Source organism: Ascaphus truei, chromosome 3, assembly GCF_040206685.1.
Source record: "Ascaphus truei isolate aAscTru1 chromosome 3, aAscTru1.hap1, whole genome shotgun sequence".
In the NCBI taxonomy this organism is placed as follows: Eukaryota; Metazoa; Chordata; class Amphibia; order Anura; family Ascaphidae; genus Ascaphus; species Ascaphus truei.
Window position 1 is genome coordinate 226,190,362 of NC_134485.1, and position 17,496 is coordinate 226,207,857.

General features: G+C 44.9%; 1 protein-coding gene across 5 annotated transcripts in view; it reads left to right on the forward strand.

Annotated features, from left to right (window-relative positions):
* Nucleotides 1-17,496, forward strand: part of CFAP47 (cilia and flagella associated protein 47) — a 663,944-nt gene that overhangs the window by 23,698 nt on the left and 622,750 nt on the right. For all 5 annotated transcript variants that reach the window (XM_075590256.1, XM_075590258.1, XM_075590257.1 and 2 more), the window contains exons 3-4: nt 8,136-8,287; nt 9,159-9,274. In XM_075590256.1, coding sequence (XP_075446371.1) covers nt 8,136-8,287; nt 9,159-9,274 — 268 coding nt within the window. The remainder of the gene's footprint in view (nt 1-8,135; nt 8,288-9,158; nt 9,275-17,496) is intronic.

Below are 17,496 nucleotides of genomic sequence, written 5' to 3' on the forward strand. Positions count from 1 at the left end.
GGAGCATTGTGGGAAGGCAACACTTAAAGGTCAGAGAACCAATGGCAGAAGGGGCGTGTGGCAGTATTGCTTTGGTGAGTGAATCCAGGCTGCAGTAAATATCAGGGGAAGTGTTCCGGGACTGCACAGGTCTGCAAGGTAAGGCAAACAGTAAACCGAGGAGCGGATTCCTTACAGATTGACATCCCAATGAATCCACGACACGTAATTCAGAGAAGGTCACTTTATTCCCCACTATAGCTGCCGTGATGCACATGGCTCGCATTCCTGGCCCAGGAATTTCTTCCCAAATGTCCTCATCTGAGGTGGCCTCTAGTCCGGGCCTTCTAGATAGGGCATCAGCTCCAATGTTTAGCGGCCCAGGCTTGTACTTCAAGGTAAACCTGTAGTTTGAGAGGGATGCTAACCATCGATGGCCTGCAGCGTCCAGTTTGGCGGTTGTCGTTATGTATGTCAACGGATTATTGTCTGTGCGCACTTCAAAGTTGACCCCATACAAGTAATCGTGAAGTTTATCCACAATCGCCCACTTAAGGGCAAGGAATTCCAGCTTATGGACGGTGGATGTTAAACTGCGGCTGAAATAGGCCACTGGTCGGAGACTGGCCGGATATTTCTGATGGAGTACGGCTCCTAACCCGTTGAGGCTTGCATCCACATGAAGGAGGTAGGGTAGTTCGGGATCGACGTACGCGAGAACGGGTGTCTCTGTTAAACATTTCTTCAGATCAAGGAATGCTTGTTCACAGGTGTCTGTCCACTTGTCATCAAACGGCACTCGCGCCCATGTAGCAGGTCGCCCCGTATCTTCTGGGTATATCTTGAGGAGATTGTTAAGGACTTTGGTCCTACTGGAATACCCTTCCACAAACCGGCTATAGTATCCGCAGAATCCTAGGAATGAGCGTAGCTCCATGACGTTTCCGGGTCTTGGCCATTCCATCACTGATTCAATTTTGGCGTGATCCATGGCTATCCCCTCGGCGGATACTATATGTCACCGAGGTACGGCAGAATCGACATTTATCCAAGGATAATTTCAGACCTTCTTGTCCCAGTCGATCCAACACCTTCATTAGCCGTGTCTCATGTTCTTCCAATGTCTTGCCAAAGACAATGATATCATCCAGATAAACAAGACATTCCCGGGGGTTCATGTCTCCGATTGTCTTTTCCATCAACTGTTGGAACGTTGCGGGAGCTCCACAAATACCTTGGGGCATGCGAGTGAATTGATAGAAGCCAAGGGGACATACGAAAGCCGTCTTCACCTGGTCGTCTGCACTCATAGGTACCTGGTAGTACCCAGACCTCAAGTCCAAGACACTGGACCACTGACTTCCCGACAGTGCATTGAGAATCTCTTCAATTCGTGGCAGTGTATACTGGTCAGGTATGATACGGTTGTTCGGGGTCCGGTAATTGACACACAATCGCACGACCCATTCTTCTTTTGCACCACCACAATCGGCGATGTGTAGGGGCTACGGGATTCAGTCACAATGCCCGCCGCTTCCATTTCTCGTAACATGTCTCTCACATCCTCCACATCTCCAGGGGCAATACGACAAGATCGTTCCCGAAACGGAGTGGTGTCACTTAGCCGGATAGTGTGTTGGGCACTTCGGCTACAGCCCACATCCATGTCACTTGTGGAAAATACGTCCTTCCGTTCTTCCAACTTGGCAGTCAGATGTGCCCTCCATGCCGCAGACAAGGCGGATTCCCTGAAGTCAAAGGCCATTTCCGTGGTCGGCTCCAGTGGTGCTGCATCATCTACTTGGGCGGACATCATATCGACAGAGGTAACCGCGTATATCCGCCTCAATCGTTGCCCATGGTCTAGGGGCATGGGATAGGGAGAGGTGTTGTGAACATATACCTCTCGGATCTCAGGCACAAGTCGGTAACCCCGATAGGCATCCTCTTCGGGCGCACTCTCTAAGGAGAAGAGCTGATCGGCCTCGTCTCATTCTGGATAGCAGCATTCCGCCCACATAACTTCTACTGCCCCTGGGGGAATCACGGTCACTCCGTCGTGAGTATTGAATAAGTCTCCATATTCTACTTCATTCGGACTCGGCGGTTCATCTTCCGTCATACTGGGTTGTATGGGTAGAGCCGAAAGGGGTAATTCACAAGCCTCTTTCAAGTATGCTCAGAACACTGCCCGTACCACATTGGTATTTGTTCCCAGGATAATCGGAGCACTAGGATGCTCTTGAGGTTCGGGGCATATTAGCACCTCCACGTCCATTGGATGGGACTTGCCAGTGTTCAATTGTAGTATGGCCAACCAAAGTTTCACCATGCCGTCAATGGGGTAGGCCTCCTGACTAAGTCCCCAGAGTTTCATAGTGTCCGCAGTTTGCAATGGCAGGTGACTCAGATGTTGATCATAGAACGAGCGATACACAATGGTCACCTGAGATCCAGTGTAGAACAACGCGGTTGCGTAGATGCCTTCTACGAGGATGCGTATAAGGGCGGCCGGCCCCACACGAATGTAGGCGTCCGTTGTTACGGATTCTCCACTGCTTGCCGGGGTAGAGCCCTCGGATGAAGAAGGGGTTTCTGCGCCGTAAAGGTCATGGCTTTGGGTGGGTCGGATCTGACCTTTCTTGTCCCTGTGCAAGCCTTAGCGAAGTGCCCTTCTTGGCCGCACCTGAAGCAGGCTTGACCACCTGGAGGGGTCCTAGTCCGGGAGGCTGATGACTCCCTCTTGGGGAAGTGTAGTACAGCAATAGGATTTTTATGAGCAGGGGAATCCTCCTCACCTTCGATCTCTTTGGTCTTTGCGATCGCTGCTCTTTTCAGTTCATCTTGCGGATGTCCTTTGGCTGAAGTAGCGGTCTTTTCTCGTTTCGTAGAGTCACTCGGTAGCTTTGGCCGGTGCAACCGTAGATTACCTTCGTGAGCTAGTACTTTGTCCATTAACTCTTCGAATTCTAGAGGCTAATCTGGAGAGAGAGTACAGCTGACTCGTATCGTCACCGGGTGCATGGGCCGGGTGCCCTGCAGAAGTTGCTGGACTCGCATGCCATCAGCTTGGGCTGCCGGAATAACCTCCTTCTTTACCACAGGCCATAGGGACAGCTGGATCCGACGAAGAAACTCTGACACTTCTTCTCCTTCGACTTGCGTGAGAGAGTAGAATTTGGCCAGTAATGACACGGCGTCCTTAGGAACCCTGTATGTCCGGGTTAGGGCCTGGATCAGGGCTGTCGCGTCGGCGTTAGGGTGTTTACTGTCGTAAAACTGCACCATATGCGTAGCAGGTGGTCGTAAGCACTCGATAATTCGTTGCTGTTTTACTGCATCAGAGCAAGTCCACTCCGGGAGCACGTGTTCCGTGTGGTCTTTCCATTCCTCAAATTCTGCCTCACCCGCCAGCGTGGGTCTATTTCCGGAGAATATCTTGAGCTTGCGGTATTGATGGGAATGGGAGGCCTGGCTCAGAGCTTCTATTAGCTGGGGTAGGATTCCTCCCGCCGGTGAGTCCACCTGTGAGGATTGAGGGGCCTGGGATTGTATACTTGCTTGGAGTCTTGTACTTGTCTGTCTTTCAGGGGACGGATACATGGAGGGCGGGGGCCCAGTCTGAAAGGGGTCTCCATGGGGGACCCGGGACTGAAGATCACCCTGGGTATCAGGGGCTCTGAATATAGTAATGAATGTCCCGAGAGTAACGCGTCATATTTCCCGGGAGCGCCGGAGGATCCTGGCGTGTACTCGGGATGGGATATTTGTGCCGACAGTGCCCTAGGCAATTCAGAGAAAATGACAGGACAGCCCGGATGCAAGGCTCCCGGAAAGTGTAGGGTGGCAGGGGTGATATTTTCCCTTACTTCATAACGGGTTGCTATAAGGAGTATGTACCAGCGGTATGTGGGGTTCCATTTCTGCCCGATTTGGCGGGCATGAACAAACCCGGGAAGGTATCTGACCTGATTAAGGACTTCTTGAGAGGGGATGCCTGCTGGCACACCCCCCATTGTGAGCACATGGGGGGGGGACTCGTCTAGTTCCAGCGCCCAGTCGCGCACTTGTTGCTTAGAAGGTGAGAACATGGTAGTGACTGCAACAGCTAAATTTAGACTTTAATAGAGCACCCCAGGTCTGAGATCTCAGCAGCGCCTCCAAATGTAACACCTTTCCCCCCCCCCAATCGCAGATAGGGACCATGTGGGGAAATCTACACTTGTGTTACCGGTTGTGGTGCGTTACCTGTTAGGCTCACAGAAGGCCTGAACCTCCATCACTGGGAGCCTCCACCTGTAAGGGTTCCCACCTGAGTGGGAAGATCCTCTTACAGGAACACAGTAACAGTAATACATGCACACAATATGTTAGCAACCGTTTTACTATAACTAATAATAACCAAAAGTACTCTGTACCACACAGCATAATGCATATAACCATATACATAGAACTCCACTTGGTGCACACATCAACATAGGTATTTCCCCCCCTCCAAAGTATCTGGGTGCTGGGCACCAATTCCCTGATGTCCCTTATGTTCAAACCCACCCAATGTGTTGGAGATAGCGCTATCCCTTGACGTGGTTTGTGCACTACTATAGGTACCTGCCCGGGGCTCCAGCCCACGGGTGCTGCAGTATAACTGGATTGGATCCGCCTGATCCGACGCGATGTCCTCCTACGCGTGGGGTGAATTCCGGCATGGATAATATCACCATGCACCGTACCGTCTATACCTTGAGGGGATCCGTCTTCAGCCGGCAGGCCGCAGTCACTGAGAGATAACAAATGACACAGATAAAACACAGACAATAATTCCCTGGCGCACTATCAGATAATAAACCTGACGAATCGGAGTAGTCCCATGAATCAAAAGATGGTATAAAGAAGATCCACAGTCCACAATGTCCCGTTCTTTTACACAGAATGCTGGTCTGAAAATACAAATAAAACAACCATTGCGCAGTACCCTATGGTCAGTATTCCAAGACCCCACCGTTGCTATCTACTTACTTAAAAATAGATAAGAATGGGCCTCAAAAGGTTTCTTTAAGTCCCCCCACGATTGGCTCCGACTGATTCCTGCTGCTGGTATCACGCTTTACACTTCCAGCATCAGCATCACCATACCGATTGGGAACAGAAAGGGGCACCAATAGTATAGCACTATAACATTTATTGTTAAAAAATGACAAGCATAAAAACATGCACTCACATGCGAGAATGCCCTATGCGTGTCCTACAACGTGCCGTCCGCTTCACATGGGAGGATGTCGAGGGATTGCAGGGGGAGGCTGGAGCCGGCGTGGGTCCCCGCTTCGTGGCCGCGACTCGGAGCGCCTAGTCCCTCCTCCGATGACGTTCCCCGTCAATCAACCTCCTTTCCTTCCACAGGGTCTGCACGTTGCAGCACGTTCAACAGGCTCCACCCTACGCGCGTTTCGTGACTCTGACGTCACTTCTTCAGGGGTAAGAAGTCACTGCTTGGTTGGGCCTCCGTGAAGATAGTCTTTATATATATAGGGGTCTCTGTGAAGATAGTCTATATATATATATATATATTATATATATATATATATATATATATATATATATATATATATATATATATATATATATGGGTCTGAGCCCAGACCCAGAAATCAGACTGCGCGCCACTGAGTGTTTCCTTAACTAACAGCTAAAGGGGCAGATCTCCTTCCTTAAGGCCTGTCCCTGAAGCAACCACAAACTGGGGCAAGGGTAACTGTTATCTAGGGCCTATGGGGGTGACTGGCCTAGTGCAAGGGGCTACTGCTCCCATGCACCCTCACTTACTCGGCTCCCTGCTCCAACTGCCTTACTCAGAGCCCGCGGAATGTATCTATTTCCTGCTGCCGGGAATCCTTGACCCTCATTGGCCACACGGGAGCACCTGGTGTACTTTGCCCTAAGCCTTATGGGAATTGTAGTCCCGTGGAGGCTACTATTGCATTGGGGCCGCGTGCGCGATTGTACTGCACATGCGCGACTCTCTAATGGCCGCCGCAACTCCCGATCGCTACTGCGCATGCGCAACCACTGGGCATGCGTGCGCATACCACAATGGCGACCTCCACTAGCCGGGTGCGCCGCAGACCCTCCCGAGCATCGGAGCGCTCCCTGCTCCGGCCCCCACCTTTGCAGACAGCCGGCGGGTCTGTTGCTGACTCCGGCGCCACCCGCGACCGCGCTGTGAGCAAGGAGGGGGGTCTCTAGAAGTCCAAGGGGACCGGGGCTACACGACCAACCCTTGCCTAGCAGACAGGGCTTTCTTACATCCCACCGGGACCTATTGGCAGGGGCGCATTGTCACTCGAGGATCCATATCTTGTCACCATGTGCAGAGCCATCTTGCATCCCTACTTCTTGGATGCAGGTGTGCTTATGGACCTGTATGTTGCGTATGCTGGTAGTTCAAGGCCCATATTCAAAGGACTTCATGTGGAGTACCATGTACATCCCCTTTATTGGGTGCAACACACCTCAGTCTTAGTATGTGGTCCTATCTTAAATAAGGGATACATTCCCTAAAAGTAAAACAATAAAGGTGACCATACATCACTACACATATAGTTACACATTTAAACAGGACATACTCTACATACTACAAGGAGATCCCGTTGTCTTACTCTCTTCCTGGGAACTTGCACCTAGAACCTTCTCCCTCACTATAAATACCTACTAGTCACAGCACAGGTCACCATGACCATAGGGGGAGTGGTTTAGATTATACTTATTATCCTGTATCAAGTGACAGGCTAAACATCTTCTACAAGGTGGGCGTGGGTAAGTATTTGCCTAGCCATTCTGTACCTTAGGTTGCCACGTGGCTTCTCTAAAAATACTGAACTCAATGGTGAAAGGTGCGTCAGGTCACTATGTCCAGGGAGGAAAATACTGGACACATACATGTCCAGTATTACAGTACCTGTCATTTTTTACTGGACAGAGTATCCAAATACAGGACAGTCCAGTTCAATACCGGACACCTGGCAACCCTATCTGTACCATATGATGGGAGCAGGGCGATACCTTGCAGCAACCCACACAGTTAACCCTCTAAGACCCTTAACCCCTTAAGTGATCATAGTAATCCCAAAGGGGGTTTACAAAAATATAATAAAATACACTAATTTAATACGCTTGCAATCGTGAAAATGACAAAAACCATTGATGATGGGACTGATAATAGTAATACGGTATATTAAGTATCTTTGGAGATATTTCAGTCTACTACACTCAATATAGTTGTTTCCAACAATTTGTTCACATACGGTAGGCATGCTTCCTGATTGAAATTTGGGATGAAAAAACTGCGCCTACGGATGGTTTTATATAAAGGGGTGAAGAAGAAAGTCATAATGCTGTCTTGCGCTCTGGTGATTCGCTGATACACAGTGTAGTGTCAGTAGTCAGGCTGTAAGTCATCTGTATATAGGGAGGAGGTAGGGGAAACTGCCACTAGTACACTGATCGGGGCTAGGTGGTATTTTTCTGTGATCCTTACCTCTACAGCCTGGTTTCCGATATGGGCAAAAGTGTCCCGGTGCCGTTATCTTTATCCCGATCTGCACGATGGTTGATGGGTGATACAGCAGGTGCGGGACTTCCCCCGGTAGCCCTCTCTCCTGGCGGGCGTCCTGGGGGCAGCCGTATAACAGAAAAAAAAGAGAGATTATCCGAAGCCACTGCGATATGCGGTTTGCAGTAATCAGCGCACATGAACCCAAATTGAAGAAAAGGCTTTATTACTGCACACACAGGGACAGGTAAACCATGTCCTCCCTCTACGCGTTTCACGCTGCTATGTGCGCTTCATCAAGGAATGATGAAGACCCATAGCGGCGTGAAACACGTAGAGGGAGGATATGGTTTACCTGTACCTGTGTGTGCAGTAATAAAGCCTTTTTCTTCAACTTGGGTTCGTGTGCGTTGATTACCGTCATACCGCAGTGGCTCCAGATATACTCTATTTTTTTTTTACTAGTGAAGAAGAAAGCACTGAATGAACTAAAGAGGTGTAAACATAGTAGTAAGATTTTAAACGTTCAAATCCAAGACACAGCCTTACTATTTTATACAGATTAGACATTGTGGTTTTAATGGGTACATGTTTTTGTGTTTCTTTCTAGTTCAAACTTACTGTACAAAATCCAGATAAACCTATCGCTCCTGGGCTTCACGTGACGGCAACGGTTGAATATCGACCAACCAAAAAAGAAGACATTCATGACCGGCTGCTCGTTTCTGTAGACACAGATGTCATTGATATCCCTTTGCTGGGGTATGCTATTATGAAATGAATTGTACAGACCACCAATGCTCTTTTATATACACCCAGAATTCAAGTTATATGTATATATCTTTATTTTTATCAAAAGCTTCCTCAAAAGGTTTCCTTGAGTTTGAAAATTATATACCACATCTCCTGCTATACTAGCAATACGCTAGCACATATAATACGCAGGGTGTAGATATAAACAAATTTGTGCCCAATTTCCAAAATCTGCCCCCATGTATTTTATTACTACATAGCAATAAGGATAGAAGTGCTTGAAATTTTCAAGGTGCATTTCCATAGGATCAAATGTAACCTTTTCACTTCCAGAGATGCAGGGCAGTAACATGGTTAAATAATCACAATGGTGTATTTGCTTGGTTAAATTTAGGTGACCAATGGTTTAAGAATGTAAACATATGTAAACCTATTTTATATCACCGTCTGTATGAAAGTTTATCCACGCAGTGTCTGTAAATTTGTTTGTTATAGTGGTTAATCACTGAATTGTAACATAATGTATTAATAAATTCGTTCACATTCATCTCAAGTGGGACTGCACCTTTAAATGAATTCATAATCATTTTTTAATGTAGTCTGAACATGTTTAAAAATACATATTGAACACTGCGACAGCCGTACACCATTTTATTTGATTTATCCCTCGCTAATCCCTCAATGATTTGCTTCTCCAGGAATGGCACAACCTATATTAGCTCCCTTGGCACATTAGAAAAAGGTGGAAAGGGGTCAAGATTATAGCATTGTTGACAGTGCAAACTCATTTATTGTAATGCCCTTAGCAGTGAAGGTTAATGGAATATTAGCTTCTTAACACTATTAGGAAGCAATTAATGCCATTGTCTTTTCTTTGTAGATTCACACCCTCCTGCTATTTAGAGATTGATCCTGAAGTTAATTTTGGGAACGTAATTGCAAACAGCAAAGTGATATATAAGGAGATTGGCATTATGAACCATGGTTCCTCTTCAGGTAATTGACCTTCAAGCATTGATTAGAACACACAGAAGCAATAAATCTTGCAGCAGTTGGTTCTTCAGGGACTGCTAATAAGCCAATATGTGCAAAATAGCATTTTTTTCTGATTAAGTTTAATGTTGCATTCATAATAAAGATCACATTTTAACACCGTTGCATTCTAAACACACATCACTAAAGTTGAAAAATGGCAATAACATAATTCATTTTATTTTTTTTATAATAATGAGAAAATGAGTTTCAACGTTCATGTTATTTTGTATTGTATGCAAACAAAAAGCAATGACTGTAGTTTCAAAGCAGCAAATGGACCAAGGGCTCTATTTGTGTGGAACACAGGGTTTTTATACCGAGACCCTCCTGGTTCCACTGAAATATTATTATTTAAAAAGAGGGCATTTTCTGTTTACCAAGATTGCCAGTGGTCACTTTATTGCCATTGAACCAATCAGGGATAGCAGATAGTTAATGATCATGGCCGCCTTGAGCTATTGACAATGTTGGTATGTCGGCAACCAGATCTGTCAAGTTTCACTGGCTTTCTGTGATTCTCACTGATGTAGAGTCTATCTGAATGATTTTTATCTCCAGCAGTCTCATAGATCTCAGGGAAGTCTCACAGACAACATAAATGGTCACTTTTACATTTAAATTTAATTTTATTGGTCCAGAACCAACAAAAAAATCTCACTGTTTTTAGTAATTGGAGGTTCACATCTCTGGGAAAAGAATTGTCTTCTGAGCCAGGGGTGTCCTGCAGAGTCAGCAGCAGCAGTTCTGCTCCTGAAAGACCCCTAATTCAAAGGGGTAAAAAAATATAATAATAAAAAAGCAGCTGCCCTGACTCATTTAAGTAATGATATTTACATATAAAGTAGAGTATATAGTTACATTTAAAATTGATATATCAATATTGATGTTATCAACACTCAGCTGAAGGGAAATCTACAGATGTAGCCAGACTTATGCTCTCCGTTACCGCGATTTTGAAAGGCTAATATGGCTGGACTGTGGCGGCCTTGTGTATTGCAGTACGGCGGCAGCTCTCATGGCCGAGAGGGCAGTAGGTTTCCCAAATGGATTAATGCTGCACGAGTCACTGCTTCTGAATGGGACTCCCGCAGCATTAATCCTACCGGGCCAGCCGCCAGTCTGTAAGAGCTGCGCAGAGAGAAGCAGTCTCCCTCTTTGTCTCCCCGCCCAGCTCTTACAGCAGTTCTCACTATTTTAATTATTATTTTCTTACATAAGTTTGAAGCAGGGGGTATGAATCTCATTAATTTCAGGTGCGGGGACTCCCTGCATTCCGAGGTTCAGACGGAGGTAGGGGGTGCCAGTATCTCCTGCAAGTTTAAGTCTCCCGCATCACGGCTGTCACGCCTGTATGCCCGCAGACCTGGCAAGACCCCAATACTGAGGTGGGAACGGTCTAACCACACACCCACAGCAGTGGGGGCAAGCCCGGAGTGTGGTATGGCGTTGCTGGGCTTGTAGAAAAATAGTTATTATACTTGCAACATCTTTGATGGTTAAACGTAAGAATGGTCGTGTCCGTGCGCCAAAGTCCAGGGGTACAGAAGGCAGACTAGTCAAAGTTCGTAAGCCAAGTCCAAGGGTTCCAGAGGTCAGCAAAGTAGAGTTCGTAGCAAGGTTCAAGGGGTACAGAGAGCAGGGTAGTCCAGGACGAGCAGGGGTCAAAGCCAGGGAAATCCAAAGATACACAGGAGCAGGTACAGGCTGGAACACAGAGAGAGCAAAGCATAGGACTGCATACACAGGGAGAACAGGAACTATTCAGAGCGATGATAGAGAGGACAGACAGGGATTATAAAGGAGGGTACACCAATGGGAGAGAGAGGAGGAGCAGAGAGATAAGTGGGAGACAACAGGGGTAGGTCAGGAGGAGATAGAGGAGTCAGACAGAGAGAATGCTTGCAGGGCATGGTAGGAGGAGTCAAGAGATTGACAGTCCTTAGAAGAGGAGCGTGTGCGTGCGCCCTCTGTAAAATAAGAGTGCGCGTGCACAGGCTGCGTCACGAGACGCGCAGAGCACCGCGCCGCGGGCAGTCCAGCGGAGGGAAACGGAGGGACGGAGGGGATCGCCACCGGAGGTGAGGGAATGGCAGCGGACACTGAGGAGGTCTGGTAGCGGGGAGCGTTGCCGCCGGGGCTCGGGGACCGCGCGGGTGCGCGAGACTTGCGGGGCGTACGCTGAGGCAAAGGGACAGCATCAGAGGTTGCCGGAGCGGGACAGGAGTTGGTAAGCGCAGGGAAGTTGGCAAGGGAAGGGACAGAGGGAGTGAAAGAAGGGGAAGGAATCCCTTGAACCGTCACAACGGCCCACGTGACAGGGACATTTAAACAGCGTCAAGATAACGGCACCCCCAAACCCACAGTTCTGAAACTTGGTAAACGGGGGTTTCCTATGCCCTCAACAGGGCAATAAATAGCCACATCGGCTCTCAATGTACACCCTATAGTAAATAAAAGTACTGCTTATCCCTGCCAGGATGAAGGCTGTCCTCCTCCTCAGCGGCACCAACATCCAGTTAAGGGCTGATTACCCAACCATTACAATGCCATCTACTGTTCAGTAACCCCTTAATTACCTTAGCAGGTAGTAATAGTTGGGCATTGGACCTTTATTGGATGTTGGTGCCGCCGAGAACAAGGAGGAGGACGGCCTTCATCCTGGCAGGGGTAAATACTACTTTTATTTACTATATGCCCACGTTGAGGGCATAGACAGCTACAGTGACAATTAATGGATTAAATGGCTGCTGTTTGTGTTCTTATTTTGTGTATTTTATTGTAATGTATATTTTATGCTTTTGGAATAGTCAAAAGTCCTAATAGCCAGATTTGACTAATAGGGCTATTTCCCATTACTGTGTTGTGGTGTTGGGGTGGAGTGGGGGTTTGTTGGGAGTAAGGGAGTGGTTGAAGGGGAGACTTGTCGCAGGGTGGGTGATTTGGCCTCTGAGGGTGCTTGGGTGGAGGGAAGGTTTAACCCCTTCATTCACTTAGCGGTTAGCCACTAAGCTATTGAAGGGGGGTTATTAATGTATTTTAATATTGTTCATGTTTGTTTTTAATTATAGCTTAATATTGATTGTCAATGAGGCTATCTAGGCTCTCCATTGAGAGGGCCATTTTATCCACAGTGACTATCAATGATTTTATGTTTAAAATGTATTTGTATGTTCTTTGGCTAATAGAGATATTGGGCATTAGTCTAGAGTTTATTTGGGGGTTGGTTGGGTGTTAGGAGCAGTTAGCCACTAAGGTAATGAAGCTTTTTCTAATTATTAATTTCGACATATGTTTGAAGCATCGGGTCTCCATAGATGAACCCCATTAATTTTAGCCCTGGGGACCCCTGCTTTCCTGGCTTTCAGACCTCCATAGGGTGTGTCGGTATCTCAGCGCTATTTAAATGTCCCGGTCACATGGACTGTGACACAGGAGATATAAACTTGCAAGGGATATCGGCACCCCCACAGAGGTCTGAAACTCAGGAAGCAGATGGTCCCTAGACCTGGAATTAACGGGGTTCAGCTCCAGAGACTATAATAATAATAAAAGAAAGAGTGCGCTGCTCATCTGAAAGACGAGCTGCGGTATTTTCTCCCCAGCTCATGGCATGTCAAGCAAAGGATTAACGATGCAGGATCCCATTCAAAATCATGCAACCACGCAGCATTATCCCTTCAGGGCAGCAAGACTTACTGTCCTTGTGTCTGCAATCGGGCCGCATTCTACCACATTTTTACTCGCGGCCACATAGAGTATAAGTCTTGAAACATTTGTATTGATAAATTCTATAAAGATCACAGGATATTTAGTTATCTGAAAGTGGTGCACATATCCATTAGATGGCAGTGTTTAAACTATTATTATAGAATAAGAAGCTTGTTTACCTCATTAAAGCATCAGTTCATGTTTGGGATCTACAGTACATCTCTGAATTAGCACGTGAGATTTTTTTGGGCCCCAGCAACTCTGCTTAATTAAAAAGCAGTGATCTCCATAAGTGAATTCATGAAAGACGCCAAGCACTGTTAGATTACATGTCCAAGAGCACTCTAAAATACTTCACAACCCATTGGGCAGCCACTTCTATGGGCTCTTACTGCGCATTAGATGACAGGCAGAATTACAAAAATAAGGCTTAAAATAGGCTCTGTAAAAAGAAGGGCCGTTGAGGGCCCCAAATGTGCCAGGCAACATCATTATTACTATACAATTTAATACATAGATTTTTTCCCCTGAATGTAATGGTGATATAATACAAAATAGCCAGAGAAGAATTTGTAACAACATAATTGCCAGCATTTACACTGTACGAAACAGAAGCAGCTGCTCCTAAGGGCAGGTGGCGCAGTGCTGTAAGATGTTGCAGTAGCTACTGCTCGGGCTTAAGTAAATTTGTATGACAGAATCCTTATTAAGGATTGAATAACTATTATTTATTTAGGAAATATTTTGCCAGGAAAAAAACACATTGGGAGTTGCCTCTGTCTTTTTCAAGCATGTACTGGGTACAGAATATTGTGATGACATCATTAGATATTACCTTTACAAGCAAGTTTAAAGTGAGTAACAGCAAAAGTTTTGAAAGATCTTCAACAGGTGGAGATTTTGAGAGGTAGATTGTTCCAGATAATCTACATCCAATTTTTTGTCATGATTGGAGGGGATCCATCACATTGACAATTGTCCTTTTTTTGTGAGTCATAGATTGTTTTGCCCTTTCATTATGTTCCAATGTTTTGCTGACCCATCTGGCAGAGATTGGGCAATTATACAAATATGTGGTTGGTGCTCTGACTTTTAATGGTCCAAAAGCAATACATATTTGAAAACAGGTTTTAAATTAAAACAGGTGATGGACCCTTAACTATATCCGCATGATTGCTATGACAAAATATGACATACCACAAATCTTTTTCTTATTTGAATCCAGTTTTGCTACTTATTATGAAGAATTACTAGGAAATATTTAATATATAATATCTTTAAATAAGTGCACATTGCTTTTGCTACAGTACTTGCACTTTCTTTCATTTATTTATTTATAAAATATTTTACCAGGAAGTAATACATTGAGAGTTACCTCTCGTTTTCAAGTATGTCCTGTTCATACCTATTTTAGTCTTTTTTTTTCTACATGCAAACTACTATGATTTCCTTGCATCACTGCATCAGTGACATACAAAATTATACAAAATTATAATACTGTCAATTTACTGAAGAATGTTATGACTTTTGGCACTGTGGCATTTAAGCTTTCTGTCTTACTTCAGAAATTACAACACCAAATAGCTTCTTATTGTTGCCACACTATTGAAGAAAAACCATTGAGAATTACTTACAGTATGTTTTGCAAATCTCAGGAGTAGGTTAGACAAAAAGCTTGTTTAATCTCCATAATTTATAAAAAAAAGTTGTTGTGATTACAGTGTGTGTGTGTGTGTGTGTGTGTCTATATGTATGTAAAATCCTGCCCCTGTTGATAACGTAACCTCTATGAAAACGTATTTCTCTAAATTGGAAAGGTTACTCAAGGATGAAATGAGACACTGGTGGGACAGTGTTTCATTGCAAAATTACCTTGATGAGAAAATAATACCCAAGGGCTTAAGAATTTTAAAGAAGCCCACTTTCTTTACAGATGATAGTTTTAGTAAAGAGTGGGATGGTATTTTAACTAATTGTTCTAATGCCCTTATGAGGTTGCTAATCAAATATAGAGAAGATAAACTCAGAGAAATTGAAGCTGAGATAGACACTGTTTACAGTGCTCTTAAAGATCTTGAAGATGTAGAGGGTTTTTCCTCATTAGATGACACTTAACTCTAGAGTGGTTGCTTTTGAAACAGAAATTGTTGGCTGCAAAAATGACAAATTGGCTAGGGATCAGGAAGATTATACCAAAGATAAAGTGGACTAATGGAGAACACAAAAAACAAAGACCTTTAGAAGTCCTTATGTTAATAAGAACAAGCAAACCAAAAAACCTGCAGATCAATCCAAGGCTTCAGAGGTTGGGGTTGACAGAACCAGACCCCATTTAGAGAATCGCTTTTCTTGTTTAGACAATGAAAAAGCAAGCACCTCTGGCACCTCTAGATTTGAAAGGGGTGATGTAAATTTACTTGCTCCAGATAAAGTGGGAAATAAGGATACATTTCAGGAAAAACTAGACACCAGTCCTTTTTTAGAGAAAGACCCTGCCCATTTCAATTCAAAGGGGCCTTACCGAATATCACCTCAAGAACCAAACTGTCTAGTACCATCATTAAAAATAGTAAGCTCAACAGAAGAGGAAACAGAGCTGACAGAAAGATCTAAGAAAAGAAGGCAAGAGAGAACTGAGCAAGTTGAGTATACCTGAACCTAAGGGTATATTCAATTTGTCCACTCATGCACTGACTTGTGATCAAACCAGGCTTCTAAATAGAGGATTATCATATTGTCCAAGTGTTTATTCTGACCCATTTGATTTATTTGTGGACCTAAACCGGGTCATACGTAAACTGACTTTGAATTACATTTTTTAATTAAGCAAGCTATTAATACACCTATGTCTTTATTTGATATCTCTATTCATGACTCTTTGGAAAATTCAATTTCTATGTCTCTTGAGCCTATGCAGGACTCTGGTGGTATGGATTCTGCTGGTGATTTCCTGGATCTCCTTCCAAGTGACGAGTCAGCGATTTCCATACGTCATTCGCCTTTTAAGCCAATGTCTCTATTTTTTCCTTATCACTATAAAGGAAACTATTTAGAGACTTTTTATTCTTTGGTTCATAGTGATCTACAACAATTATGTAAGGACCAAAAATCTAAACCATCTAAGAAAAATCTCTCTAAAGGGGAAAGTTTGGCTTTAAGGGAACTACAAAAATGGATCACATTGTGATTCTTCAGGCGGACAAGGGAGGTGGAATTGTACTACAGGATAAAGTTATATATATTAAAGAGGCATTACGCCTACTTTCAGATGCTTCCTCTTATACTAAATTAAAATCAGACCCTACTATTCAATATCAAAAACATTTATTTGAAGTACTTAAGGAAGCCCAAACCAAATGTGTTCTTACTACGAATGAATTTAATTATCTCTATTCCAAATTTCCCTGGGTGCCCATTTTTTGATCATTTGCCCAAAATTCACAAATCACTCACACATCCCCCTGGCAGACCTATTATATCTGGGATTGGGTCTCTGACATCCAATCTGTCCCAATACGTGGATTTTTATCTCCAGGATTATGTACACTAACCTCCTTGAGGTCGCATATTAGGGACAACTTGCAGGTCATTGACTCAATCTCAGATATAAGGTGGCAACCATCCTTTGTATGGGCCACATGTGATGTACAATCATTCTACACATGCATTGATCATTTGAAAGGTCTGTCAGCAATCAAGCACTTTCTTGATGGTGATCAAGGTATGTTGGGTGTTCACAATCACTTTATACTTTCAGCTATTGAGTTTATCCTCACACACAATTTTATTTGAATCACAGTATTATCTACAGATCTGTGGAACGGCCATGGGTACTAGGTTCGCCCCTAGCTATTCCAACTTATTTATGGGTTGTTGGGAGGAAAGCTCTGTCTGGACTCACAACCCATATGGGGCGGGCCTGGTTTGCTATGGCCGTTAAATCGATAATATTCTTATTATTTGGGATTCTGAATTTGGGGATATTGGGGATCTATTTCTACACTTTTCTCAGAATGCAATTAGTAAGGTATTTACCTCCTGTTTCTATCCCACCTCCATTGTCTTTTTGGACCTCTGTCTTAGGGTTGATCTGGATGGCATTATCCAGACTGATGTACACATCAAGGAGGTGGCTATCAATAGCTACCTCCATGCTAACAGTAGTTATCACCAAGGCTTGCTCAGTACAGGTAAACCTCGTTATAGCGCGGTCCTCGGGGTCCACCCTGAGACCACCGCGTTAGTAACGGGGTCGCGCTAATTTTTAAAAAAAATGGCCGCTGCGCACCTGTTCGGGAGGGAGGGAGTGAGGAGGGAAGGAAGAGGCCTGCACAACATGCGGCCCGTCTGGCCTCTCTGTGGGGCCCGCAATGACTCTGGCCGGGCGCCAGTTAATTAAATAAATTTAAAAAAAAAAGTTTAAAAAAACGGCGGCGATTCATCCCTCCTCCCTCCCTCCCCAGCCCCCTCCCTCC